The sequence below is a fragment of the Chaetodon trifascialis genome, chromosome 14 (genome assembly GCF_039877785.1).
Source record: "Chaetodon trifascialis isolate fChaTrf1 chromosome 14, fChaTrf1.hap1, whole genome shotgun sequence".
NCBI lineage: Eukaryota > Metazoa > Chordata > Actinopteri > Chaetodontiformes > Chaetodontidae > Chaetodon > Chaetodon trifascialis.
In genome coordinates, this window is record NC_092069.1 from 12,885,810 (window position 1) to 12,910,098 (window position 24,289).

At 43.1% G+C, this 24,289-nt stretch overlaps 1 protein-coding gene across 4 annotated transcripts in view; it reads left to right on the top strand.

Annotated features, from left to right (window-relative positions):
* LOC139341979 (regulator of G-protein signaling 6-like) overlaps positions 1-24,289 on the top strand; it is a 40,406-nt gene that overhangs the window by 11,611 nt on the left and 4,506 nt on the right. For all 4 annotated transcript variants that reach the window (XM_070978770.1, XM_070978772.1, XM_070978773.1 and 1 more), the window contains 12 exons: positions 15,152-15,251; positions 16,059-16,109; positions 16,226-16,332; positions 17,648-17,699; positions 18,190-18,254; positions 20,027-20,103; positions 20,860-20,941; positions 21,209-21,283; positions 22,484-22,585; positions 22,729-22,901; positions 23,188-23,313; positions 23,778-23,964. In XM_070978770.1, coding sequence (XP_070834871.1) covers positions 15,152-15,251; positions 16,059-16,109; positions 16,226-16,332; positions 17,648-17,699; positions 18,190-18,254; positions 20,027-20,103; positions 20,860-20,941; positions 21,209-21,283; positions 22,484-22,585; positions 22,729-22,901; positions 23,188-23,313; positions 23,778-23,964 — 1,197 coding nt within the window. The remainder of the gene's footprint in view (positions 1-15,151; positions 15,252-16,058; positions 16,110-16,225; positions 16,333-17,647; positions 17,700-18,189; positions 18,255-20,026; positions 20,104-20,859; positions 20,942-21,208; positions 21,284-22,483; positions 22,586-22,728; positions 22,902-23,187; positions 23,314-23,777; positions 23,965-24,289) is intronic.

A 24,289-nucleotide genomic window follows, 5' to 3' on the forward strand; every position in this document is an offset into this window, starting at 1 on the left:
CTACAACTCCCCAGCATTTAAAAATTAATTGGACAAATGACTGAAATGTCCTTGTGTGTTTTCCTGGTTCAGTCACAGCCGCAGTCATAAAGGTCCAAACAGCCCATTTGTCAAAAGTGACAGCGTTATCCTCTGGAACGCAGGGAGACTTCTAACTGAATTTGTGACGTTAGCCAGGCTATACTGACTGACATTATGTGAGTGCGTTAGATAATCAGTGGCAGATTTTCTTCTTTTTTTCCCCTCCTCAGCTTGAACATAATAGAAATGTCCTTGTGGGAGACCTTGCCGTGTGCTGACTCCTATTTCCACTCCAATTGTTCCGTCAATAACTCATATGGCAGAGGCCAAATCCATAACAAAGCCGTGATTTCTTCCATCAGACTGAATGGAAGAAAAATGCAGAATGTTTGAGTTTGGCTTGGTTGGAGGTTGAACCTGCTCATTTTGGTCTCAGGGCTTTCTATTAGCGCCATCAGTCATTTCCATTGGGTTTTGTTTTGTTTCAATACAGTAGGTTCAGATTTCACGTACACATAAGCAAATTCTCTCAACCGAGTATCGTATATCGTCTACCGGAGTGAGAAACCTTTATTAATCCCAGCTTCCTTCTCAGCTACTTACACGTGTCAGGCAACATGAGCCTAATTTACTTAGACACTTCAATACATCCAGCTTTGAATTTGACACCACTGCAATTGCTTTAAATGGGAATTGGTCTTCATTAACAGAAAAGACAGTAGGAAGGGAGTGCCGAAGCTTTTAAGCTTAATAATCATTGATTGATCGGGCTCAGGCCAGATAGAGAGGCAGTGACGATGCTGCAATAGGGTGGTAACACGAGAAGAGGCTAATGTGATTATTCCCACGCTTTGGAGGCACAGCTGGCAGCAAGGAGCAAATGCACATTCATGAACATATGACTTTTTTTCACAGTAAGGGTTCTGGGTTTGAGTAATGCGTCTATCCCTGAATCAGGAGTTTCATACTCATTTTTCAATACGCCTTATCAACCAATGTGATACAGTATGTATGTTCCAGCCTATGTTAGTCTTGGGTTTTACATAAAGTAAAGCTCTGTAACCATGTCACAGTTCCAAAAAATAAAATGAGTTGGTAAAATCCTGGTGCACCACAGAGTTTCTCTCCTGCCGGGTTGCTGACAGCTCTGTCAGCCGAGGGGTCAGTCACAGCAGACAGCAGTAGAGGAGGTTGCGCAGCGTTGGGTTCAAAAGTAGTTCAGCCAACTTCACTGACACTCAACCCCAGAGATGAGTGTCAGACCAGCCAATTCCTGCCCTGCCTTGCACTATCTGCTGTCACACTGCCCTCCGTTTCCATTACCATTGTCTACTTCCATCACAGTTAGTTTTGCAGTTCTGTCACATTAGCCTTGTTTCAACTGCATGGTATGGTTCAGCTTGACTCAGCTCAATTCACTAACTGCAAGATATCAAAAGGAAGAGAGGCAGAGATACATTACTTGTTAGATGACTTTTCATTACTCAGCCTAGATTCGCCAAAGGCGCCTTCCTTAGAGCACTTTTCGTGTATACACCAGAGTGCAACACCGTGAATGCCTTCAGGGAGAGACAGTCCAAAAATATGCAACATTATCCACATTTGTGTGAAGTGCCTCAAGACTGCAAAGACATGCAGAAGACAGAGATCAGGGAGGCAGTGGGATCCAGCTTTTGTCTCTGCCTTCATGTCAGGCCATCCAGTAGATTTTTGCCTTTAGACATGATTGAACAACACGTCATACAAACTTCTTTGTTCAAAGTATACTTTGAGGCCTTTAGTGGCTAACCTGCAAGCTGAGAAGATGTCACATGAAAATGAGACAACTTACGAGTTACTGGTAGGTTTCTTCTCTTTTGGCCCCCAACCTGCAGCCCGTGTGCCAAGCTAGCATGTTCTGGACCATCCCTTCACTGAGATGAAACTGATATCAACCCTCCATTTTAACTTAAAGTCCGACAGCAAATAAGTGGAAACAAAACATTACTGGTATCATCAGTAATGTTTAAAACATAGTACTGCAAATTGATCACTGTAACTTGCTACTCAGTAATGTGTAACTGCGGACCTTTCTCACTCCCAGCTCATCAAAAATCGATATTTATGCCCCTCGAAAGACACTTTTTAGTGTCTGTATGAACCGCACCGGGCTTGCAACTAATTCTAACGTTAACCCATTAGTGTTTAGATGCTCAGAACAAGGTGACGTAGTATAAAGAGCAAAAAAAGTCTATGTGTGGAGGAGGTTGGGTTGGGTGGATGGGTAAAACACAGGGCTTTGACCCAGGACACTGTACGTAATGTAACATATGTAATGTACTTAATGGTGATCTTTTCCTAAACCTAACAAAGTATTTCGCAGCATTAATCATGTGTTGGAAAGGCTTCCCGGCAGGTGTCTCACACACCAAAGGGAGATACAGTACATTCTCACAGATGGCCATCCTATTAAACTGTCTGTCTGTGCCAACGTCACACTGACAGATTTTGGGGTCACCCTGCAATAAGCTTAATCCTCGCTGTTAGCCAAACTATGATCTTCTTGAGCTAAAGTATGACATTCAGCCTCAAAAAATGCATTTGCTGCATGTCTGGTAGAAGTCACTTTGTTAACGATATTTATTGATAAAAATCAACTTTTTGCATGTCAGGATCCATTAATTATGAATGCGCTTGCATTATAAGAAAGAGGGTGCATTAGCAGAATCAATGTCCAAGGATGTGCAGAGTTTCAGTGTCCTGCCTTTCAAAAACTTGCAACTTTCACTGCTGTAGTGAGACAGTGATTTTTCAGAATCCAATACTTTCTTTCAGTTCTTCTTTCAGTGTAATATCTTATTCATAGGTGATGATAGGAATATCAAAAGCCCTGGTCAGAGAAGTGCCTTTATGGAGGAAATAACTAGACAATTCTGATGTGCAAAGTCCTGGAGGTGTGGCTAAGTAAATCACCTTCACAAACCCTTGTTAAATTACAGCCAGCTGTCACACAGAGATAGCATACAGCCGGGGATGAAAACAGAAAAGGACACTTCACTTCACTTTGAAATATGTTGAGAGGATATTAGATCACAAAGCATGGCTAGTCCTTTTCTAGGAAGCTTATTCAATAACTCAAGGGGGTGTGATGGTTAGGTTGCATATTCTAGCTTTGCAGACGTAATAGATGGTTCATTTTTGGCTCCCCGGCGGTGAAAGAATGAAAGACTTACGAGCAAATTTGGTTGCTGTCTTGCAATGCATTAGCAAGCACTGAAGGTTGTCTGTTGACATTATGGATAATCAATCAGCAGTGAGTAAGGATTTGATGTCATAAAACGCTTACTGTAGTGCTCATGTTTCCTTTCTATTGATTCTATCATTCAGTCAGTCAATCAGCCTTTAAGGTAACACAGCTCTGTAACGCACCCTATAATGAAACACATTTTTTCCCCCTGTGAAGCAGTTAAAGGAGATCACCCGACCACCTCGGGTGATCATTCGGATTTATTAAAAGACCTTTAGAGGATGATAATTGGTCGAGTGGCATGTGAGGGAAAGGATGACAGTGTGACAAAGGCCAGTGCAGCTGACACGTCCTCTGCAGGCCCCTGTCAGGAAGAGGAGTCATCCCCACAGGGCCTGAAGGCAGCAAGGCACATTACAGGTGTGCGGCGCTGCCAGCTGCCCCGTGGCACTGCGAGATGAGATTTCCGCTCCACATGTCAGGCCAGCTGCCTGAATTTCATTACCTGTACCTGTGAGTTGGAAGTAACAAGGCTTTATTGTGAGCGCTGGAAATCTGTCACCCAGCAAGAGAACAGAGTTGTTGTCATAGCACCTCACCAGACTTGAAATGATGTTGCGAAAAAATATCCTAACGCTGTTCGCTAGTACAGAGAACTGCTGGTGACTGTGGCGCTCGCTGTCTGACAGCGGGTTCTGCTTGTGTGAGGTTCTAAAGATCTGTGAGGGTCCAGAAGTGCATTTCCCCCCGTGCTCCACTGTGCCTCCTCTCTCTTTCGTAACAGCCCTTTTCACTTAGTCAAAGTCACTCCTTGCCCCAAAAAGTCTGTCAGCAGTCTCATACTCATGGTGGAGAACCAACACAGATAATAGGGATGTCAGGTCTGCAGTAACAGCAGTGTGTGAGTGGCTGTTGTATCACCTAGGAAAGTGGGGGAGGGGATGGAGCAGTGGAGCAATAAAACTCATCTTATACCAGTAGCCATGACAAGAAATCCATGCATCTTGAAAGGTCAAGGGCCTCTCTTACACTCTGATTCTTTGTGAGTATAGAGTGCACGAGGAACAGAGCTGAGCAACAGTATAATTTTGAGCTGATGTAGAAAATGTGCATGAGGATTGAAAAATACTGTCTCCCAGGAGAGAAGGAATCACGAGCAGATGGCATTATAGAATGATGAAACTTAAAAAAGAAATGCCATTCCTTTAAATCAGGACTTGGCTAAGATGGTGAGATGTGATGCATCGTTTGGCAGCAAAATCCCTCAACATGCGAACACATCACACCAAATCCATTCAACAGTTTACTAAGGACAGGCTAAAGCTGTGTGCGTTGTAATGCGTGGAGCAGAGCACAGATGGGAGAGGCTGTACCTCGCCACCACTTGTATTTTATTGTTACTAGAGGACCCATCTTGTCATCTCAAATAATCGCCTTGTGCCTACATGTCTTTAGTGGTCAGCCTATCAAATACTGTGCACAAATGCTTCAATAGAAGAACACATTGATTTGAGTGCAAGGGGAATAACTAGTTTTGACTAAGTATTGCAAGCTATTACAATATGAAATAGAATCTGGTGTAAATATTGAAAGAGACGAGTTAAGTTGTCGACTTCTGAAGCCCAAATCCATCATTGTGGCACTCCTGGCCTTCTTCAGAGATGAGTAAATGCTGCGATGGGAGAGTTTGTCTCCTGTGTGTCAGACATCAAGAACAGGCTTGTGGGCCCAGTGAGGGACGAGGCAGACCTGGGCTTGATGCCGCCTCCTCTCCTCTCTCTGTAACCCAATTACCACCAGGCCTTAAGGAATGGGACCGGCAGGAGTAGCGTGTCAGGGGATGATGCCAACATCAAAGACAGACAGATGGTCCTGAGGTTTTACCACCTCAAACCAATCTCCTGCAGATATTATTACATGATTAGCTGGTGCAGTGCCCCAGATAGGAAGCCGGAATGAAGACGTATCGATCGAGAAAGTGAAAAAGATTCTAACTGAACTTAAATTCACTATCACCTCTTTCAAACAGACAGCAACAGCTTCCATGAGGCACTGAGCTCCAAACTTGGCAGCAGCAGAGTGAATTGTGCCCAGTCTGAGGCCCCCCTCAGGGGCTCTAAACGGTGAGCATCCTCACCCGCATCCTCAAAATAGCGCAGCGTTATCCGCTGCCTCTCACCCGTCACTGTCACACCATTGTTGATTTCCTCTTTCACATTCTAGCAGCTTACCTCTGTCTTGCATAACAGTGAACACATTGTGACTTAGAGGCGAGACTCTCCTGTGACTGAGAGAAAGGCTGATAAATGATAGAAAACCCTCTCTGCGAAGAACTTTGAAACTGGCAATCAGGCAGTTTGCAGCAGATGCTTTTTGCCTGCCGCAATCTGTTCAGCGTTCTCCACACCGAGCTGTCGCATCCCACCTCTCCCCCTCTGTTGTTTTTTCATTACACCACATGCAAATAGTCTTCCTTTGCTTTTCTGCCCTAATCACAGACTACTGGCTGTAAGGACACTGAACTTTATTGGAAGCAGAACCTTTAGGTTCCAGTCCCACAGGCACTCAAAATGCAGGAGGTGTGAGAGGTGTTTGCAGTGAAAGTAACCTCCCTGCATGTAAATTGCTGTTAGTAAATGATCTCTAAGGTAAATCTAGCAGAGGAGTGAACTGCAGGTAATGTGATTCTCTCCCTCCAGAGCAAATGACCTTTTGTGGCTTGCTGTAGCTGCGGTTCATTTTTTATATATAATACAACCAGTGTGGTTATGATAAAACTGGCAGCAGAGTGAGACCAGCCTGTAAAAGCAGACAGGTGAACATGTGGCTGCTGATGCCCTTCATTTCAGACAGTGACTCTTTCAAAAGTAGCCCCTGTATCTGCACAGGGCACTTTGTTTTAGAGTGGACTATCTATTCAGAGGGGCAGCAGACTCATGTTTTCCCTGCACTCAAGCCCGTAGCAACCCGTGAAGTATCTAACAACAGACATTTACGAGAGGGGAGATGATCTTTTTCTGTCCTCCTTGAGTCTCATCAACAGAAAGGTGACCTGATGAGTCACTGCGGTTTGTGGGTAGGCTTGTACTCTCCAGAGTATAGCCTGTCTTCGCCTAGCAGCGTTTCCATCTGCACTTAACACACAAGAATTTTTCCAACTCAAAGGCTTTGATTTAAAATGTCTCCTTTTGATTTGGAGGCTCTTATTATTCCTCTTTAAAAAAACACACACACAGTCAGAAAGCACTGACAAGATTATCCCATCCATCCAAAGAGCTCAATCTGTAATTGTAATTTAGTCAAGCTGGCTTCCTGCCCGTGCTGGAGCCCAACTTGACAAACTTTTAATTGCTTAGCTCCTCTTGCCGCCATGTTGCCATGGAGACAGAGAATCTGAGCTGACACGCACACCCCTTCTGCCTCCAAAATCTCCACATCGCACTCACGTCAGTTACCATACGGGATCCTCGACTGGCCCAAACAAGTGACAAACGTCCTCATCAACACTCTCTGTCCCAGCATATGAGTCAAAGTGAGGAGTGGCTGCATGGTCGGACACTTCTGGATCTGAGCATGTTTCCCTGAGGAGCATCCAGCTTGGGTGGGCAATCAAGCAGCAGCTAATTAGACTCTTCTTAGAGTCTTGTACCTCTGGGCCTCTTTGTCAGGACAGGGTGTTTATTGTGGTGTGGCCACTTGAGCTAAAGAGACTGTTAATAGCTGGTATGTGATTAAATTACGAATGAATCCACAGGGCAACACCTGAACTGAGGGAAGAATGTGCCTGAAGATTGTGCCTGCTGGTTCACAGGAATAGATGCTGAAAGGTCTTCAGTGCTACATTGGATTGTTAAAGTGTAGCCTTGTGTAATTAAAACATAGTCATTCATAGGTCTTGTAACTTGTGCTTCTGTCCCGGAGCACAGAGTGGCGGCAGAACACCAATGGTGTTGGACGATTGGAGGAATATATCAGCTATCGGTGATTGGCCGAGTCCACCAGTTGTTTTTTTTGCTAGTTTAATGGTCTGTGTCCAAAGAACAAGTGAGAGTTGCTGCTCAGCCATAGACTCTTGTTCAGCAAGCTATCCCAGTAGCACAAAGAGGCCAGTGACAGGAGAGAGGCAGCGGGGGACACTGTGAGTGGAGCCAGAATATTTCCACATCTAGCACAGTGAATTAATGTTTTTACAGTGAAATAATGTGTATCCATGATCCTGTAGTTAAAACAATCTAGTTAATTAATTCAGTAGCAGTTAATAAAGCCTTCCAAACCCCACATAACCAACTTGATTATTACTTGGCAAAACTCAATATATACACACTGAAGCTGGCACGTAACCACACAAAAGTGGTTGGGGGAACATATCAGCAATTGCTGGATGTTGGGGTGATGGTGGCTGGTTAGACGTTAGGCAGCTCTACACACTACACCAATTACAATGGCTTCCTCTCAAGACTAAGCCCTCTGTCTGCACACCTGTCAACATCCAGCAAATGCAGATGTATCAGTGTGCAACATGTCATCTGTAGGTTTCCATTCATTTTAAATTATCACTTGATATGTTGTGCTAACTGTTGCATTTTACAAGATATTTACTTCAAACAGCCCATAATACCCAGAAATACCACATGTCCACCTCATGGTAAAACCAGAAGCTTCACACACCCAGGTAGCTCACCTTGTACAGCGCAGTATCCAGGCTGAGTCTGTACTGCAGTTTGATTCCAGCCCACGTCCTTTGCTGTGAGTCAACCTCTCCCTGTCGCCCTTCAGCTGTCACTATCAAATCCCCCATCCAAAAGATGGCTTCCCCCTTCCAAGTGTCTGTTTTAAACCATTCCCTGATATCCTTTGCGCTCACAGGGAGGTTCCCAAATTTAGACGACGCTATCTGACGGTGTTAATAATTACTGTCACATCTTCACACCTGCGTAACTCAGAACGCAGGTTGTTTGAACAAACCTGAAGAAGCCATTTAGCAGAACAGTCCGGAGATGTGCTCCAACGTACATTTAACCTTCAGCGGGATTTTCTCGAAATGATGTAATCCAGACCGCCCAGATGTGAGTGATTCATTTTTCTCCATGTTCAAACAATTAACTTTAGTGCATTCACAATCCGTTGCCGCTAATGATGACAGGGATTATGTATGAAAGGTATTGGCAAAAGGGAAAATGGCTTCACTGGAGTGTAAAAGGCATTTTTTTCAGCTGCAGGACCTGATGGGAAAACATTTGTTTATTGCAGCAAAAAAAAGCCTTTCCCTGCAGGGCATTCCTGTGTAGATAGCAATTTGGAAGAGAAATGGATCACTGAATATGTCTCTTTCAGAACCATTAGGATATAGTTGATGCCTCACTGCCATGCAATATTTGACGTAGCGGGATTTATTTATTTATTTATTTATTTTTTGTTTGGTCATGATGAGGATCGCCAAGAATTTTCAAGTAACTGTTTATGATTTTGGGCACATACTGCACACATGACAGTGCGTGGATATGTGTCAGAGTGTGATCTAGTGTGTGCAAATGTGATTCATTCACACGTCTCCAAAGCAGTATAAGTTCCCGACCATCGCACTTGGTTGGCTGGGCTTTTCCAGTCTGCTGTGTTGCTCCTTGTGCGGCTGTCAGTGTCTCTCCCCGGTGTGTCAGATTCAGCAGAGAAGCTCTCACAGCTCCCTCATCATGACTTGGCATGCTAAGAGAGTTGGACGGTGGTGGCAGTGGAAGGGGGAGACAGGGGAGAGAAGGCGGGGTTGGGAGGAGGTGGTAGTGGTGGTGGTGGTGGTGTGTGTGGGGGGGTTTCTCTCTCCAGCAGGCTTTATTCTCACCTCGTTCCCCAGGGCACCACACACCAGCTGGAACTCACTTAATTATGCACCCAGTATGCCGCAGAGGTCAAAATGGCACTCAAAAAAGTAGTGTGTGACAGGTTGTGTACTTTGGAGAAGTTAGTTCATAATACATCATCTAACAAGTTACAGGCTAGGATAGAATGTGTGTAATATACACAACAAAATACACCACAAAATATTAAAATATCAGAACTCAGAGTAAACAACAGGAAACAGTACACAGGAAACAGAAAGGAGGACTACAGGCCAACTGCCAAGAGTTGCTAGTGGTGTCCTACTAGCCCACAATTGTCTGGAAACATAAGCACTGCAAAAGACAACACTTCTGACAACACACACATGGGGAAGGCTACTGTTCTGTGAGCCAGCGGGGGCTCAGTGCAGCCGCAGTCGCTCACTGTGAAGGAACAGAGTTAAAATTTAAAGCCAGACAATGTTCCAACACCCTGCAGCAGTCAGCGATGCAAACAATGTACTAACAGAGAGTGTCCAGTGCTGTCGTGCTTTGAGGCAACGGGGGAATTAACAGTCTATAACACAGTTCATTTGATGGAGGGCAAAGCAAAACAGTTCATCTAGGCCTAAGATATTTAAGACAGCGACTGACTTTTTGCTTCTCCAAACAAAAAAAACATTAATGCATTAAATTCCAGATGTGGAGCATCGAGCGCTGCATCCAGCCAGACTTACTATCAGCAGCTTGAGGAGGTGGAGACTTTTTCACAAGCCTCTCTGAATGAACTACTTTGACTTTGAAGCTAATTCAAGACATTCAAATTTTTGCATCCTTTGTGTTTTGTCCCTGTGTGACTAATGTGGTCTTGGCCTGAGATGACGGAGCGAAGGAACTGCAGTTTAGAGACTTACAGTAAAGGATTCTGTGTGACACATGCACTCCTGGTTCAGGACTGCAATAACAATGGCCTCCATCATGTCTCATGTACACAAAGCAAATCTCATTATATTTAAAAAAAAAAAAAAAAAAAATCACACTTTTCTCTCCTTTTGTAGTTCGAAAACCTTGTCAATTTCCAGCTGCCCTGACCAGGCTCCAAACCTCAACGATCATGAATGGATCAAGTCATTCAACTGTGCTGAGGTCAGATGATGAATAATCACTTACTACTTTATTTCCATTTATTGTTGAAGGTTGCTGAGTTAAGATTTATTCATATTTTATCAGGCTGAAGAGGATTACAGCACAGGAACTGTTGAGAGTCCTTGTAAACAGCATTGATTATTCTAATAAATGGGAAATATTTTAAATATCACGATGGTATTTGAGAGGTATTTAAAATGAACTCTTAATAATCTGCGCTATTTTTTCCACTCCAGATTAAAATAAACAGAAGAAGAAGGGATCACAGGCTTTCTTTTGTCATATTAGGAATTTATGCCATGCTGCTGCCGCGTTAAGCAGTAAAATCCAGCCAGCTGCTTTCATTCCTAAAATCATTATGCATAATGTGATACAATCTAATGAATCCTAATACATGTTAAATATGGTTGTGTTTTTGTTGTTATATCCTTTTATTATTCAGTAGGTTCTTTGCACTGAAATCATTAGAGACTAGAAGCGAGCGTGTTGAGCACAGACCTCACGCAGGCCTCTCCAGGCTCATGATATGCAGATCTGCAAGTGCAGCCAGTAAGTAAGGGAACAACGTTAGTGTTAAATAAATGTTCATTTAAGTTCAGCAAATTGCATCTCATTTGTTAGTATTATTTTTATCAGATGTGAGGAAAATCCAACGAGATAGTGACATTTTGTATCGGTCATCTGCCGCCCTGCTGTCTAAATATCTGCGTCAGCCATTGAAAAACCCACAGCAGTTGACCGCCACTACCATCAGTTGGATTTTAAGATGCATGACATGTTATTCACCAGGGTCAAACGCTCCACCAAGTTTCAAGAGAATCATTTCAGTAATTTTCCCATAATCCTGTTGACAAACAAATAAAGAGGTAAAAAACAGTAAACACAGGTTTTTCTGCTGGAATGACAAGCTAATAAACGGCATATGAGTGCATTAAACCACAGATGAACCCTGGGATGCTCAAAACAGGACAAGTATTCCCACACCAGAAAAGGGGTCCTTGAGAAAATGACTCGGCAGAAAAAACTTTTCAAAGCCTCATGACTAGTTCATCTTCATCCAGCTCCCATGGACACGTCATAATTATCTGCAGGCCAGAAATTTATCTTTTTGCCCGTCACCTGGACATCCATCGCTTCTCCTCACAGACCCGAATGTCTTTCAACAGTGACAAGTGTGCCCGAGCCCGCTGATGACTGCTGAATCATTAATGGCGCTATTACCGCCTGATACATCTTTTAGCAGCAGCTGTCTCATTTCTGAAGACTGGGCCAGTTTTTAATAGCTTCATCTCTGGCCATTTCTGGAAAAAGGGCACGGTGTTTCAATTAGTAGGAGAAGTGAATGTTTCCATACTTAACAGTCTGCCTACCAGAGTTCAACATGTCACATTTACGCGATGGTTATTTATGTCACTCATGCTCTCATTTATTTCACTTCATTAAATCCAAATTACAAAACCATGTTACAGAAAGTCGTGACATCTTGTTTTAGACACTAGAGCGCACATTAATGTGGACTAAATGCTCTTTATTATCTGGTGAATTTAGCTGTTGCTATTGTTATACTTCACCTCCAGCTGCTCCCTCACATTCTCCCTACACCTTTACCCTCCTACATGTGCCACACGGTACGAGTGCCGCCCTCAGAGACATAAAAGATAAGGTGGACAAATGACAACACAAACACACCTCCACACAAACACACACAGCCATGCATCGGCACAAGTCTGCACACATGAGTGCAGCGAATGCAAACATACAGTGGCAAGACACACAAGTGTTCTCCTGATAATCATTTATAGAGCTCGGTGGTGAGGGGCAAAGTGCTGTTATCACATGCTAGCAGCAATTTTCATCTCTCAAAGACCCTCCACACCAAGCTGCAAACACCATTAGCTTGTACATCCAGGAGATATGATGTGCACTTTCTGCAGCTGTGCCAAGCACTTCTTGTCTGCTGTCATCCTATGGGGAGATAATGAGTTCTTCTTTCTATACTGCTGTACCCAGTCCAGGGTCCATTATTATATGAGAACAAAAGGACTTAATCCTTCCCATGTTGTTGTGTCTCCGGGGGTTTGCAGAGTTCTTCAGAGCTGGATCGAACAGAGCTCATTTCAAAGCTTTTTCCCCGTTGTTTTGAGTGGAAGGTTTGTCTTCAAAGGAAAGATGGCGGTGTTGGTAATCTGTTGTGCCCCTGATTGTGCTCATGTAAAACTGTTTATGCTCACATGTAAGATGGCCTAAAATACCAAGGTTCTCTTCAAAACACAAAGGGCAGATGCAGCACTCCACCCCCCCTCCCCCCACTCGCTGTGAGAGATTTATCAACAACAGTTGAGGCAGTAATTCTCCATAGTGGATGTTCAATAATTCATGTCAAGACACTCTCTCAAGCTTATGGTGAGAGGTTGGTAATTGTCTTGCCAGGCGGTGCTCTCTCCCTCCTCTCTGCTCTGTATTATGTGCGTTATTAAATCCATATACATCTTGGTGTTTTGTTGTAGATTTATGGGGCCCGTTTGTGAATCATCCATTTAATGCTTTGCGAGGGAGGGTGATTACCTTTGATTGTAATGGCGGTTGAGTAAATATGCTGTAGTACACGGAGCCCTCCGCTTGTTGTTCTCTGTTTACCCTACTATCCTATTTTCCAAATCATATTGCAGACTTTTGGTTGACCATTACTTTAAAGCTTAATCAAAATGTACAGTGTATCTATGGATGTTAAATTGACAAAGAGGATTTTTGTATAATGCTACAGTCATCCAAGTGGACATATTTTACAGGTAAAACACAGCTGAAACACATTTTATGGCAATAATTAGCAATTTACACATTTAAACTTGAGAATTGTGTAAATGTAAATGGTTATATTTGTATGTAAAAGTACATGTACGTTGCTAAGTATTAGATCTGCAGCCTTGCTAGAAGCTCTCAGTACTTACACACAGCAATTCTTTGAGCTAAATGCAAACGTCGGCATGATAACATGCTCACAATGACAATGCTAACATGTTTATGTTTAGCATATATAATGTTTCCATGTTCCATGCTAATATTTGCTAATTAGCATGAAACACAACAGACAATTGAAGCTGATGGGAACCCAAACCCGACTGCACAAATTCAAATTTTGACCTGATGGTGGTGCTATATTTAAAGTTAAGGGATCAGAAAAGTTTTTGACAATCCAATCCAATCCCTGTTGAGATATTTCAGTCTAGACCAAAGCGTTGGCCTGACTCACAGACCGGCAATGCCTTCCTACAGCTTAGCATGGCTGACAACAGAAAACATACACATAAACAGGTACAGTGTCATATACAGTTCATACTTTGATTCAATGTTTATGAGCCTGTCTGCCCTCCATAGTGTTTGGAGTTCACTCACTGTATTAAATGATGAATAAACAGTGGAGGAAGGAGGAAGGAGGAAAGAGAGAAGAGGTGGTCCAGAAGTATGCTGGAATGGCCTAAGATAGAGCAGAGCGTGCGATCGTGACTTAAACGTGCTGTAGCCTACTTTCGATGAGCGAACAGAAAAGGCTTCTTTAAATACACAGCGTGTCGAAGCCACGAGCTGAACCTTCAAAATTCACCTAATCAGCTTTTTCATTATGTAGCAGTGTGTGTGTGCTTGTTCTGCATATGCGTGTGTGTGTGTGTGTGTGTGTGTGTGTGTGTGTGTGTGTGTGTGTGTGTGTGTGTGTGTGTGTGTGTGTGTGTGTGTGTGTGTGTGTGAGCCTCTGAGCGTGCTTACTTACCAGACAGATGCTTAGGGAGCTATAAAGAATTTAATAGACAGCATAACGACCTCAGCAGCTACTGTATTGCATATGGTTGGGTGCTGATAATTCAGCTAAGTGTGCAAAATCAGGATCTTTTTGATGTTGATTGATTTCAAGTGAGACTCCATCAGGCACAGAGCACAGACTGCTGACATCAATACAGGACCTGACCCGACTGTTTACGCACATAAACAACCTGCTCAAGGGCTTGACCAAGCACCCATTTCTAAAAATGAATTCATTGTTTCTGTATGTTTGTGTGTTTCGTATGTGTGTGTCCATGTCCTTGAGTGACTGGATGTTCACTTGTTTGCTGCATGTGCTCTCCCCTGTGTCGTGAGTGTACTGAGTGGCGAGCTGTGCCGCCCTGGGCCTAATTTTAGGCTGCTGATGTGTGATGTGTTTGGGGCTCTGGCTGTGTTGGAGGTGTGATGTTTATCTCTGCCTCTGGGGAATAGCTGTGAAAGCCTTTTCAATTGGTCAAAGCTTCTGACCAAAGCCCGTCTTACTGCTAAATAAATCAATCCAACGTGAAGCTACATTACCATACAAAATGTATGTCTTTCAGAAAACAATTCACTGTATTGATGCTTTGACACAGGCCCATTCAAGCTTCATAGAGTGCATACCACAGGCCGTCACTTTCTATCACTATCAAAACCACAGATGTTTAAATTCAACTGTTTGAGCTTCAACCCTGATTTGGACTGGCCTCTGGTCACTTTCCAGCATCACTACACTGGTGTCCACTGAGTATTACATTTATTTCCAAACCCTTAAAGCGGCTATATGTAGCATTTCCCCCCAGTGGTAAAAAGAAAAGATGCAGATGAGATAAATAGGCAAAAAAGCAATGAATAGAATTTTCTCTTGCGTCTTGTTTTTCTATTTAAAGCTGCACTGACCAATATCTTTATGTTAACAATGGACAATCCTGAATCTAGTGTTTAACTTTAAATAGCTCCCGTAATTACTAAAAATTGGTCAAAAATGTCCTTACATTGGATGTAATTTTCTCTTCTGATGAATTTTAAGGAAAAACAATAATGAATAATCATTGTGTGTTGTTAGGATCATCTGCTGTAGCAGAAAATATAATGTGACTTTTTTTCATTATTGAACCTTTAACACACTCTCCCTCCGGCCTCCCCACAGATTGAAGACATTGTTACACGAATACAAGATGAGAAAGCAGGAGGCGTTGCCATCCGGACTGTCAAAAGCTTCCTATCCAAGATCCCCAGTGTGGTCTCAGGTTGGTGTTTGTGAACGCTTGCCTGGTTACTGTACACCGTGTGATTGCTCATTTACTCTCTCTCTATATATACTGCATGCATATGCATGTGTGTTTCTTCCTTAATAAGGGCTTGCCTTACTTGGTGTGGTGATTACTGTGTTTGTGTGTGTGTGTTTTGTTGTCTCACCCAGCCACCCGAGTGGACTAATAGCAAGCGTATGCGTCAGAATCAGAAAAGCAAATATGACCTTTTGGGCTCATTTAAATGAGTGCTACTACAGTTGGAGGCAGATTATGTCTTTGCCAATATGACCTCAGTCACTGAGGAAACTGCCTGTGGAGTGACACTGCCCTTGTCACACCACGGAGAAGCCACTGATTCCCTCCTTTGTTTTGTCTGTAGCCCTCTGTGCGCATGCACTGTACTCCTTCATGTGTTTGTGTACGAAATGAGTCACCAGTGTTGGACGAGGGGGTCGTTCCCGCTCTCCCAGAGGTTGCATTCGGAGCCACTCTTTCACGTGGCTCCCCTAGGCCAATGGCTTCAAGATCTCTCTCAGCAGTGTCTGCCAAGCACATAAACCAGGCCAAATATTGTGCTGTCCAGGAGCAGACAGAGAGAAACGACTGCAAACCTGTTACCATCATGTTATATTTAGACGCTCACTCAGCTTTGACAGCTCTGACCCACAGCTTTGAACAGAGACGACTCACAAAGACTTCCTGGGAGCTCATTTGTGTTTGTGGATTGCAGCTTTTGTTGAAACTATTGCAGATGTGGAACTGTAATGCCACTTCTAACCGATGTCCTTCTCTGAATACCAGGGGCGGACATTGTGCAGTGGCTGATGAAAAACCTCTCCATTGAGGATCCAGGTATGCCCGCTGAGCAATCTGTCATTACATGTTAGCACAATAGAGCTCAATTGAAGAGGAAGGCAATTTCAAATCACGCCTTCCTCCCGTCTGTGTGCCTTCTCTCATGTCAACAGCTGAAGCCATCCACCTTGGGAGTCTGGTCGCTGCCCACGGCTACATCTTCCCCATCTCTGACCATGTCCTGACACTTAAGGATGATGGAACCCTTTATCGCTTCCAGGTACAGAAATTTAAACCACAGCAGAGTCGCTGACATGTGTTGTGTCACCTTTGAATATAGAATAATAAGATGATGGTAGTTTATCAGAGGGATATGTTTATTGTGTGATACTAATGAGAGCAATCCTTACTAAGCCTATTACTCATCCCACCAAGGTCGATAGTGTATATCCCTGCTGGACGCTGCGTCAGAGCAGGAGGTGGGCCGCAGAACAGGGCCCACGGGCCAGCCGTGCAGCTTGTCAGAGGGGTGTTTTTTTCTTCGCTCCATCTGATCCAGCATGAACTTTGACAGGTCCTTCTGATGGCTATGGGCTCCACAATGACTCATTACTGTGACTGGGCCATTAGCATCTTAGTCCAGCCAGCCAGGCAGGCACTCCTTTGGGAAGCACTGAGCTGGCTGCACGCTGGCTCTGCACTTTTCGCTGCCACCAGCTTGCCCCTGCTCCTCCCCCTCAATCTACCTCTGAATGCATTTATTTTCACCTCTATTGCTCAAGATTAAAAGCCATTATTGTGCCTGCGTAGGGAGGGCAGCATGTGTCACACTTGCTCATTCAGCGGGGGCTAAAAATACTCCCTCTGATGTTGTCGTGATGCAACAGGCCCACGTCATCAGAACATCTATGAAGAGTCCACGGTGCATTTGAAATGTGTTGGCCAGTCTCCATAGCTGTGCTGTAAGGATTAGTGACAGGGAAATGTTTGTTTGCTGGTCTATAAATAGATACTATTCTGGTAGAAGACCCAGATTTAACGTCTTCTGTTTGCAGATGTTAGCACGCAGTGGTGACGTCTTATAGACTCAACTTGATTGTTGAAATGAGAGGATGTTAACCTTTTTGTTCATTTCACTCAAACAAGTGCGTTCATCAGCGTCAGTCTTTTGTTCTCAGGCTAATCACCATTCTGAGTAATAGCGGAGATGAAATATGTGGTTGAGTACCACCAACTTCTAATTCTGCCCCTCTTATTAAGAATGCATGATAGATGTGAGTGATCCATTATTAATGGACTTGGGAATGAACTTTGAATGGTTAATATCATTTGCAATAGACAATTAAATATGGATCGAGAGAATATAGTTACCACTGCTCCTCAGATAGTTATGTGCAGCACACAGATGTCAAGGATCATCATAAAACTGTCATCTTTTGACTTTTTGTGGAAGTGCAGTGGGAGCTTGAGCGGTGGAAGAAATGAGATTCCAGCCTTCATACTGGAGACTATTATTGTTTATCTAGAAAAAGAATGTAGCGCTGATTACATGAGTAAATAAACAATATCTGTTTGTTTCATCCTCTTCTGATCAGTCTCCATATTTCTGGCCTTCAAACTGTTGGGAGCCGGAGAACACAGACTATGGTGAGTCACACGCTGTTGCTCAATGTTTGCCTCCTTCTCCAAACCAGTAAGATCTCGCTAACGCCTTCGGCTGTCTCTCTTCCTCCAGAGCAGAAGCACAACTCATACTGTAGATCTGTTGTTGACACTCACTGACTATTGATCCACGGGGCCGTTCCCTGTCATGTATCTGCCCTCGAGGAACCCCACTACAGACAATCCTGTGGGACAAGATTAGCCTAACAAAATGAAGGGACAGTCGCTGACATGAACATGTCTCCGGCTCTCTGCATGGCATTTACTCCAGGCTTGTTATTTCAGAGGACAACACATCGCCTGCTGCTCCATTCATTAGTGCTGGTTCACACAGCTGAGACCTTAGTCAGAAAAAAAAGAGCATGATCCATTAGAGATATTCCTTTTTTATTTTCTGGTTACAAAACCAGACAACCCATGTGACTGACTCAATTGCCCTCTTCAAGTCTCACTCTGTCTCTCTTTCCCCCTCCAGCCATTTACCTGTGCAAGCGCACCATGCAGAATAAGGCCAGGCTTGAGTTAGCTGACTATGAGGCTGTAAGTACACTGTCATTTAGATTTTTAGCAATCGCTGGGAAGCTCTCAGTTCAATGCAGTCATTGTGCATGGACCATAATATGATGACAGTCTGAATTTCCTGTTTTCTTTCACTTTGCTGAAAATCGAAAGAGCTGAAACAGTGTCCTCTGGGGCCTTGAAATGCCAAAATCCATTCTTCCCAGCAAAAAGCCATTATCAAGTTACAGACTTTTATGCAAATCTGTCAGAGGTCACTCTTCCTTTTCAGAAGCACCATTTGGCAGAATACAATGCACTCATTTACTGGCCACAAAATGCATACAAATGTATCTGATACAGTAGGTCTACTTGGCATCAGCAGATCAATACAGTCTCAAGAGGGGCATTACTGCAGTGCTGATCTCTTGCTGTTATACAATAGCAATGCACTGCACTTTAATATTCTAAATTACTCTGCAACTATTGTCCAGTAGACTTCCTTTCTCTCCTATTCAGGTCACTTTATGCCTCCAGGCCTCATTTCTCTCACTGTTATCGTCCCTGCTAGCTGGTGCGCAGAATTATTTCTCTCATTGTAATGAGATGATGTACTATATCGTTGACAGATGCTCGTAATGATGGTGCCATTACAGACGTACTGTTCAGCATGCACCCTTGATATGTGTAGATTATGGAGCTTTTAAGAGCTTGTAAAGCTGTTTATTTTGTTATAGCAGAGCAAAATTCATCACGTGACGCTGAGTTGCACTCAATGTACTCATGAGTGTGTGGTCGTGACCATTGTTGGTAATCATAAACATGAGAGTGGTATCAATCTTCTCATCTAACTTTCTGCCAGAAGGTAAACAAATACAAATACATCCCGAATTGTCCTAATTCTTGTAATTATTTGATGGTTGCCAGGTCGCCAATTTAGACTCTTGAATGTATGAAATAATTGGGCTTACAATGAGTACATTGACTCAATGTACTCATGAGTGTGTGGTCGTGACCATTGTTGGTAATCATTCCCTGCTGGTCTCACACCAGAGATGATATCTAAAAATGCAACTGATGCATATTTGGAATTGTAAGCCCAATTATTTCATACATTCAAGAGTCTAAATTGGCGACCTGGCAACCATCAAATAATTACAAGAATTAGGACAATTCGGGATGTATTTGTATTTGTTTACCTTCTGGCAGAAAGTTAGATGAGAAGATTGATACCACTCTCATGTTTGCACAGTAAACATGAAGCCACTGCCTGCAGCCACTTAGCTCATCTTAGCATGAAGAGACTTTTGGACTTGTCCAACAGTGACTAAATATGATCTAGCTTTACCTCTAAAAGACGTTATATTTTGTTTGTTTAATGTAAAAGTGTCAAGACTTCAGGAAGTTACTGTTGCTGGCCAACAAATCATCAGTAAATAGCCTGTAAGAGTCGAAACAGCTTTATGCTAAGCTAAGCTAACCAGCTGTCTGCAGTGGCATTATGAGAGCGGTGTGAATCCTCTCACTTAACTCTCATCAAGAAAGCGACATTTCCCAAAATGATGAGCAACTTTTGAATACAGATATCAGTTACAGTTAATGCACTGATGTGTTCAATAATAGAGTAGATGCATCAAAGTCCACAGCAGTTCACAAACTTGTTCAGGGACATGTTGGTGAGAGGTCGTCTCGTCTCAGCAACGGTAATCCAAAGTTATGGCACGCCATCACAGTGAATGGATAATGTAATCATCTAAAGGCCTTGAATTCAAATGACCTTCTCCCCTAACGCTGCGCCTGATTGGTTCCCCCAGGAGAACCTCGCCCGGCTGCAGAGGGCTTTTGCCAGGAAGTGGGAATTTATCTTCATGCAAGCTGAGGCTCAAGTCAAGTGAGTGCATGACAGCGTGTACATGTGACTCAGAACATGCCACCTCTTGAAATCAGTGTCAGTCTAATGTGACACACTTAGAGCAGGAGAGCTGTGGGGATACGGAGATGATGTTGAAAACAGGTTTATACATTTGGCTACATGCATGATTTAGCGTTATTTCCCCAAGGAAGACAAAACGCTTCAGTGTGCAGTGTCACTTGGGCCAGTGCTCTGCTCGTTGACAATGCTCTGTTTTCATGCCCTGCTTTGACTGGAGGGTTTCGTGCATTAAATACAGCAAGTATTCCCCTATGGAACACACACAACTCTCACCAACTTCCCTCTCTTTGTAAGACTTCCATCTGGTGGCTTGCTTGTGTAAGTACAGCACTAATATCTCGACACTGAGTGAGGAATCAACGTTCCTCTCTTGTCTATTAAAATCTTTGGTCATTGTTTGCTGTTTTGTTCAAGTTGGGGTGACGTGGAAAGCAATAAGTCTTCCTTCATCTGGGGAGTAAATAATACCTTTGCAAGGGTTGATCGGTAAATGTCAGTTATGTAAGAGCTTGTCCCCACCAGCGGCAAACCCAGGCATCGCTTGGCAAGCAGACAGGTTAGGACCCACACTCTTCAGGCCTGTATTACCATTTCTGTGGTTGTGTGTTTGTGAGAGTGTGTGATTTAATTGCGGGGCCTGATTTATTGGGTTTGACCTGATATTTCAGAGGTGCGTGCTCTCTATATGAGTGGCTGTTTCTTGTGTTTTCGAAGGATTGACAGGAAGAAGGACAAGGCAGAGAGGAAGATCCTGGACAGCCAGGAGAGGGCATTCTGGGACGTCCATCGGCCAGTGGTGAGTTTGGACCAAAGTCATGAAAAAAGAAAAGGGGCGGAAGAAGGGGCTGATGGTGTAAAAATGGAAATGGACAAAAAAGAAACAAAGAAATGAAGGATTGCTAATGAGATTTTGTCACTTTGCATTAGAGACGTGGGGGGGGGGGGTTACTGAATCGAGAAACAGCATTGTATTGTGTGAGGAGGACAAGCGCAGACTATACATGCTGGAGAAACACTGTTATCTGACCCAGAAACACTCTCTGTCTCCTGCCGCCTCCCACAGCCGGGCTGTGTCAACACCACAGAGATGGACATCCGCAAGTGCCGAAGAGAGAGGAACCCACACAGGGTAAAAAAGGTGAGGAGAGGAGACATCGTTGGTGTGATACATGACAGTTTAGCTTCCAGAGCCTTAATATTTTTATCTCAACACTGGTTTTTAGACCTATCATCCCACGTCCTTCCCACACAGGGCTGTGACCGGGATTTTAGTAATACTGAGGTCATAAATCCAAACCCTGCCCTCCCTCATTGCTTCAAAGTCTTGTCCACAGTGCCAGGATGTAATTCTGGAGGGGAGAAATGCTAAATCCTTTTTACATTTTAATGAAATGCTTGTTTCTTCTTACAAAAATTTCTCAAATCACAAAAATAGGGTTAGGGGTTAGGGTTAGGGTGCCAAACAGACAATATGTCATTTCTATAAAACACTTTGTGGACACTTTTTGGACAAAAATCTGTGTAGATTTTCTTGCTTGGTCATAAAAACATTTCTCTAAAATCTTTAATTTTTTGTAAAATATTTAATTAAGATGAAATGTAAAATCAAAGAATCTGTACATGTATTTTTGTTTAGTTCTAAAACATTTGTGTAAAATATGCATTTTTTGTTAAATATTTTAAATAACTCTTCATTGACATTTTTTATTACAAAATGACAAAAAGATAATTATATATTTTTTTAGTTAGTCAGAAAATATTTTTCTCAAATATCTAACTTCTCAAAAATATCTGAAATGAACTCATACTGTACTGTAGTGTATTGTGCACTAGTTCTTATTACAAGATGACAAAAATCTGTTTTGCTTTGTCATTAATAGATTTCATTATGATATAAATATATTTCTATAAAGTATAAAAATGTCAATGTCTGTATATGGTATATTTTTATTTGGTTAAGAGTATTTATTATATATACAAAAAATATTGATAAATATTTAAAAATAAATATTTAATAAATATTTTTACAAAACATATACGAATACTAATTTGTACAATTCCAAATATAAGTGTGTAAAAAAAATCAACCAAAATGAGATCAATCGAAGACATTTAGTCTAAAAAAACCTGTTTAATTTGTGTGAAAATTCTCTTCAAGTTAGTAAAACCCCAAATTCCCAGACACAATACCGAGGCTGTGACCTTGGTATCTTCAGTGGTCCCACAACTATTACCTGACATTTATCAATGTGCAATACTGGTCTGTCAAGGTTCCTCAAAACCCAGTGGCATCCAAACACAATAAGGTTTCACACGTCTCTCCATGTGCCTCCTCCAGTCGGTCTACGGGGTACCAGACGATGGCCAGAGCCAGCCGAGTCCCAGCCACATCAGCTCCCAGCCGACCAGGAAGCCCACCAAAGAGGACGTTCAGAAGGAGGTAACTCACGGTGTGACAGTCTTCTCCATAGGTCATTACCGCCGCTCTGCCTCACCCATCCATCATAACGACAGTCGGGGACGCAGACTGATGAGCTGTTACCTTATTTAGCTTCCTCATTACTCTCTCTCCCTCTCCATCAGATTACCTTCTTGAACACCCAGCTGGACAGACACTGCATGAAGGTTTCCAAAGTGGCCGACAGTCTGATGAGCTACACCGAGCAATTCATGGAATATGACCCCTTTGTGTCGGCCATAGAGCCCTCCAACCCCTGGATCAGTGATGACACTTCCTTCTGGGACTTGGAGGCAAGGTGAGGCTGGAGGGGCCGTGTGGGGATGCAGGCTGAGAGTTCACCAGAGGCTGATAATGCTATAAACAGACGCTGAGGTTGGGTTCAGCATGAAGGTCTCGGTGCTGATGAACTTTTGTTGTCCTGAATTAGGAGGGGCCTGTCTGTTCGTATCTCATCTCAAATGAGAACTACCGCCGGCAAAGGTTTACTGTGCTCTGATGTCCTGGCCTCTGCTCTCTGTGGACTCCTTTCTATTCCATCCCATTTTATTCTATTCTTCTCTAATCTGTTTCATTCTGAGCAGTCGTGACCCCAGCCAGCAGCGTGTGAAGAAGTGGGGCTTCTCTTTGGAGGAGGCACTGAAAGATCCAGCAGGACGAGACCAGTTCCTGAAGTTTCTAGAGTCAGAGTTCAGTTCAGAGAACCTGCGGTGAGACTGTCATTGTCCCTCATGTCCCTTTCTGAAAGAATCAATATTTTTTATATTAACAATGGATCACACAATTGCTTGTATGTGAAATGGGTCACCCAAACATTTAATCTTCAGATACTTGAGTATTTCCATTTTATGCTCCTTTATACTTTTGCTCCACTACATTTCATTGAGAAATAATATACTTTTACTCCACAGTTATGCAACAGCAATGGTTACTTTGCTGTTTAAGATTTAAAATAAAAACCCTTGATCATCTTGTGTTGAACTCTACTATATTATGCATGTTTGCATGATGCAGCACCAATAATCCAGTAACATATCATAAGTAATAATGGCATTGTCAGCATATATAATAATACAAAACAAAGCAAAATGGCTGCAACTTAACTGCCAATTTTTGCACGTTGCATCTTATGTTCTAGAGGAGTTGTCACTGATTAAATATGATGCTGCTGTAGGTTCTGGTTAGCAGTGCAGGATCTAAAGCGGCGGCCGCTCCAGGAAGTGGCCTCCAGGGCGCAGGAGATCTGGCAGGAGTTTTTGGCCGAGGGAGCGCCGAGCTCCATCAACCTGGACTCTCACAGCTACGAGCGCACCAGCCAGAACCTCAAAGACCCCGGACGATACAGCTATGAGGACGCTCAGGTGGCCCGTGTCATTTCTTCCTCTTGGATGAACTCACATGGCTGTACATGTTCACGCACACATGAACACGCCTTCACACAAGTCTGAATAAACACCAGATACATACAGAGGCAACACACCTGTGCCTGTACACGCAGATACAACCAACATTTCTCTAGTACTACACAGAAAGTGATTTAGTCGTACAGAAAATGCCAAATTATATAATTGAAAGTACTCTCTGTAGTATTTAAGCTCTGTTTTTCAGTAAAAAGGTCCAGTCACTGAGTTCAGATGGGTTAACCCATTACATCCCTGTTTACAATACACACACACACCAAAACAC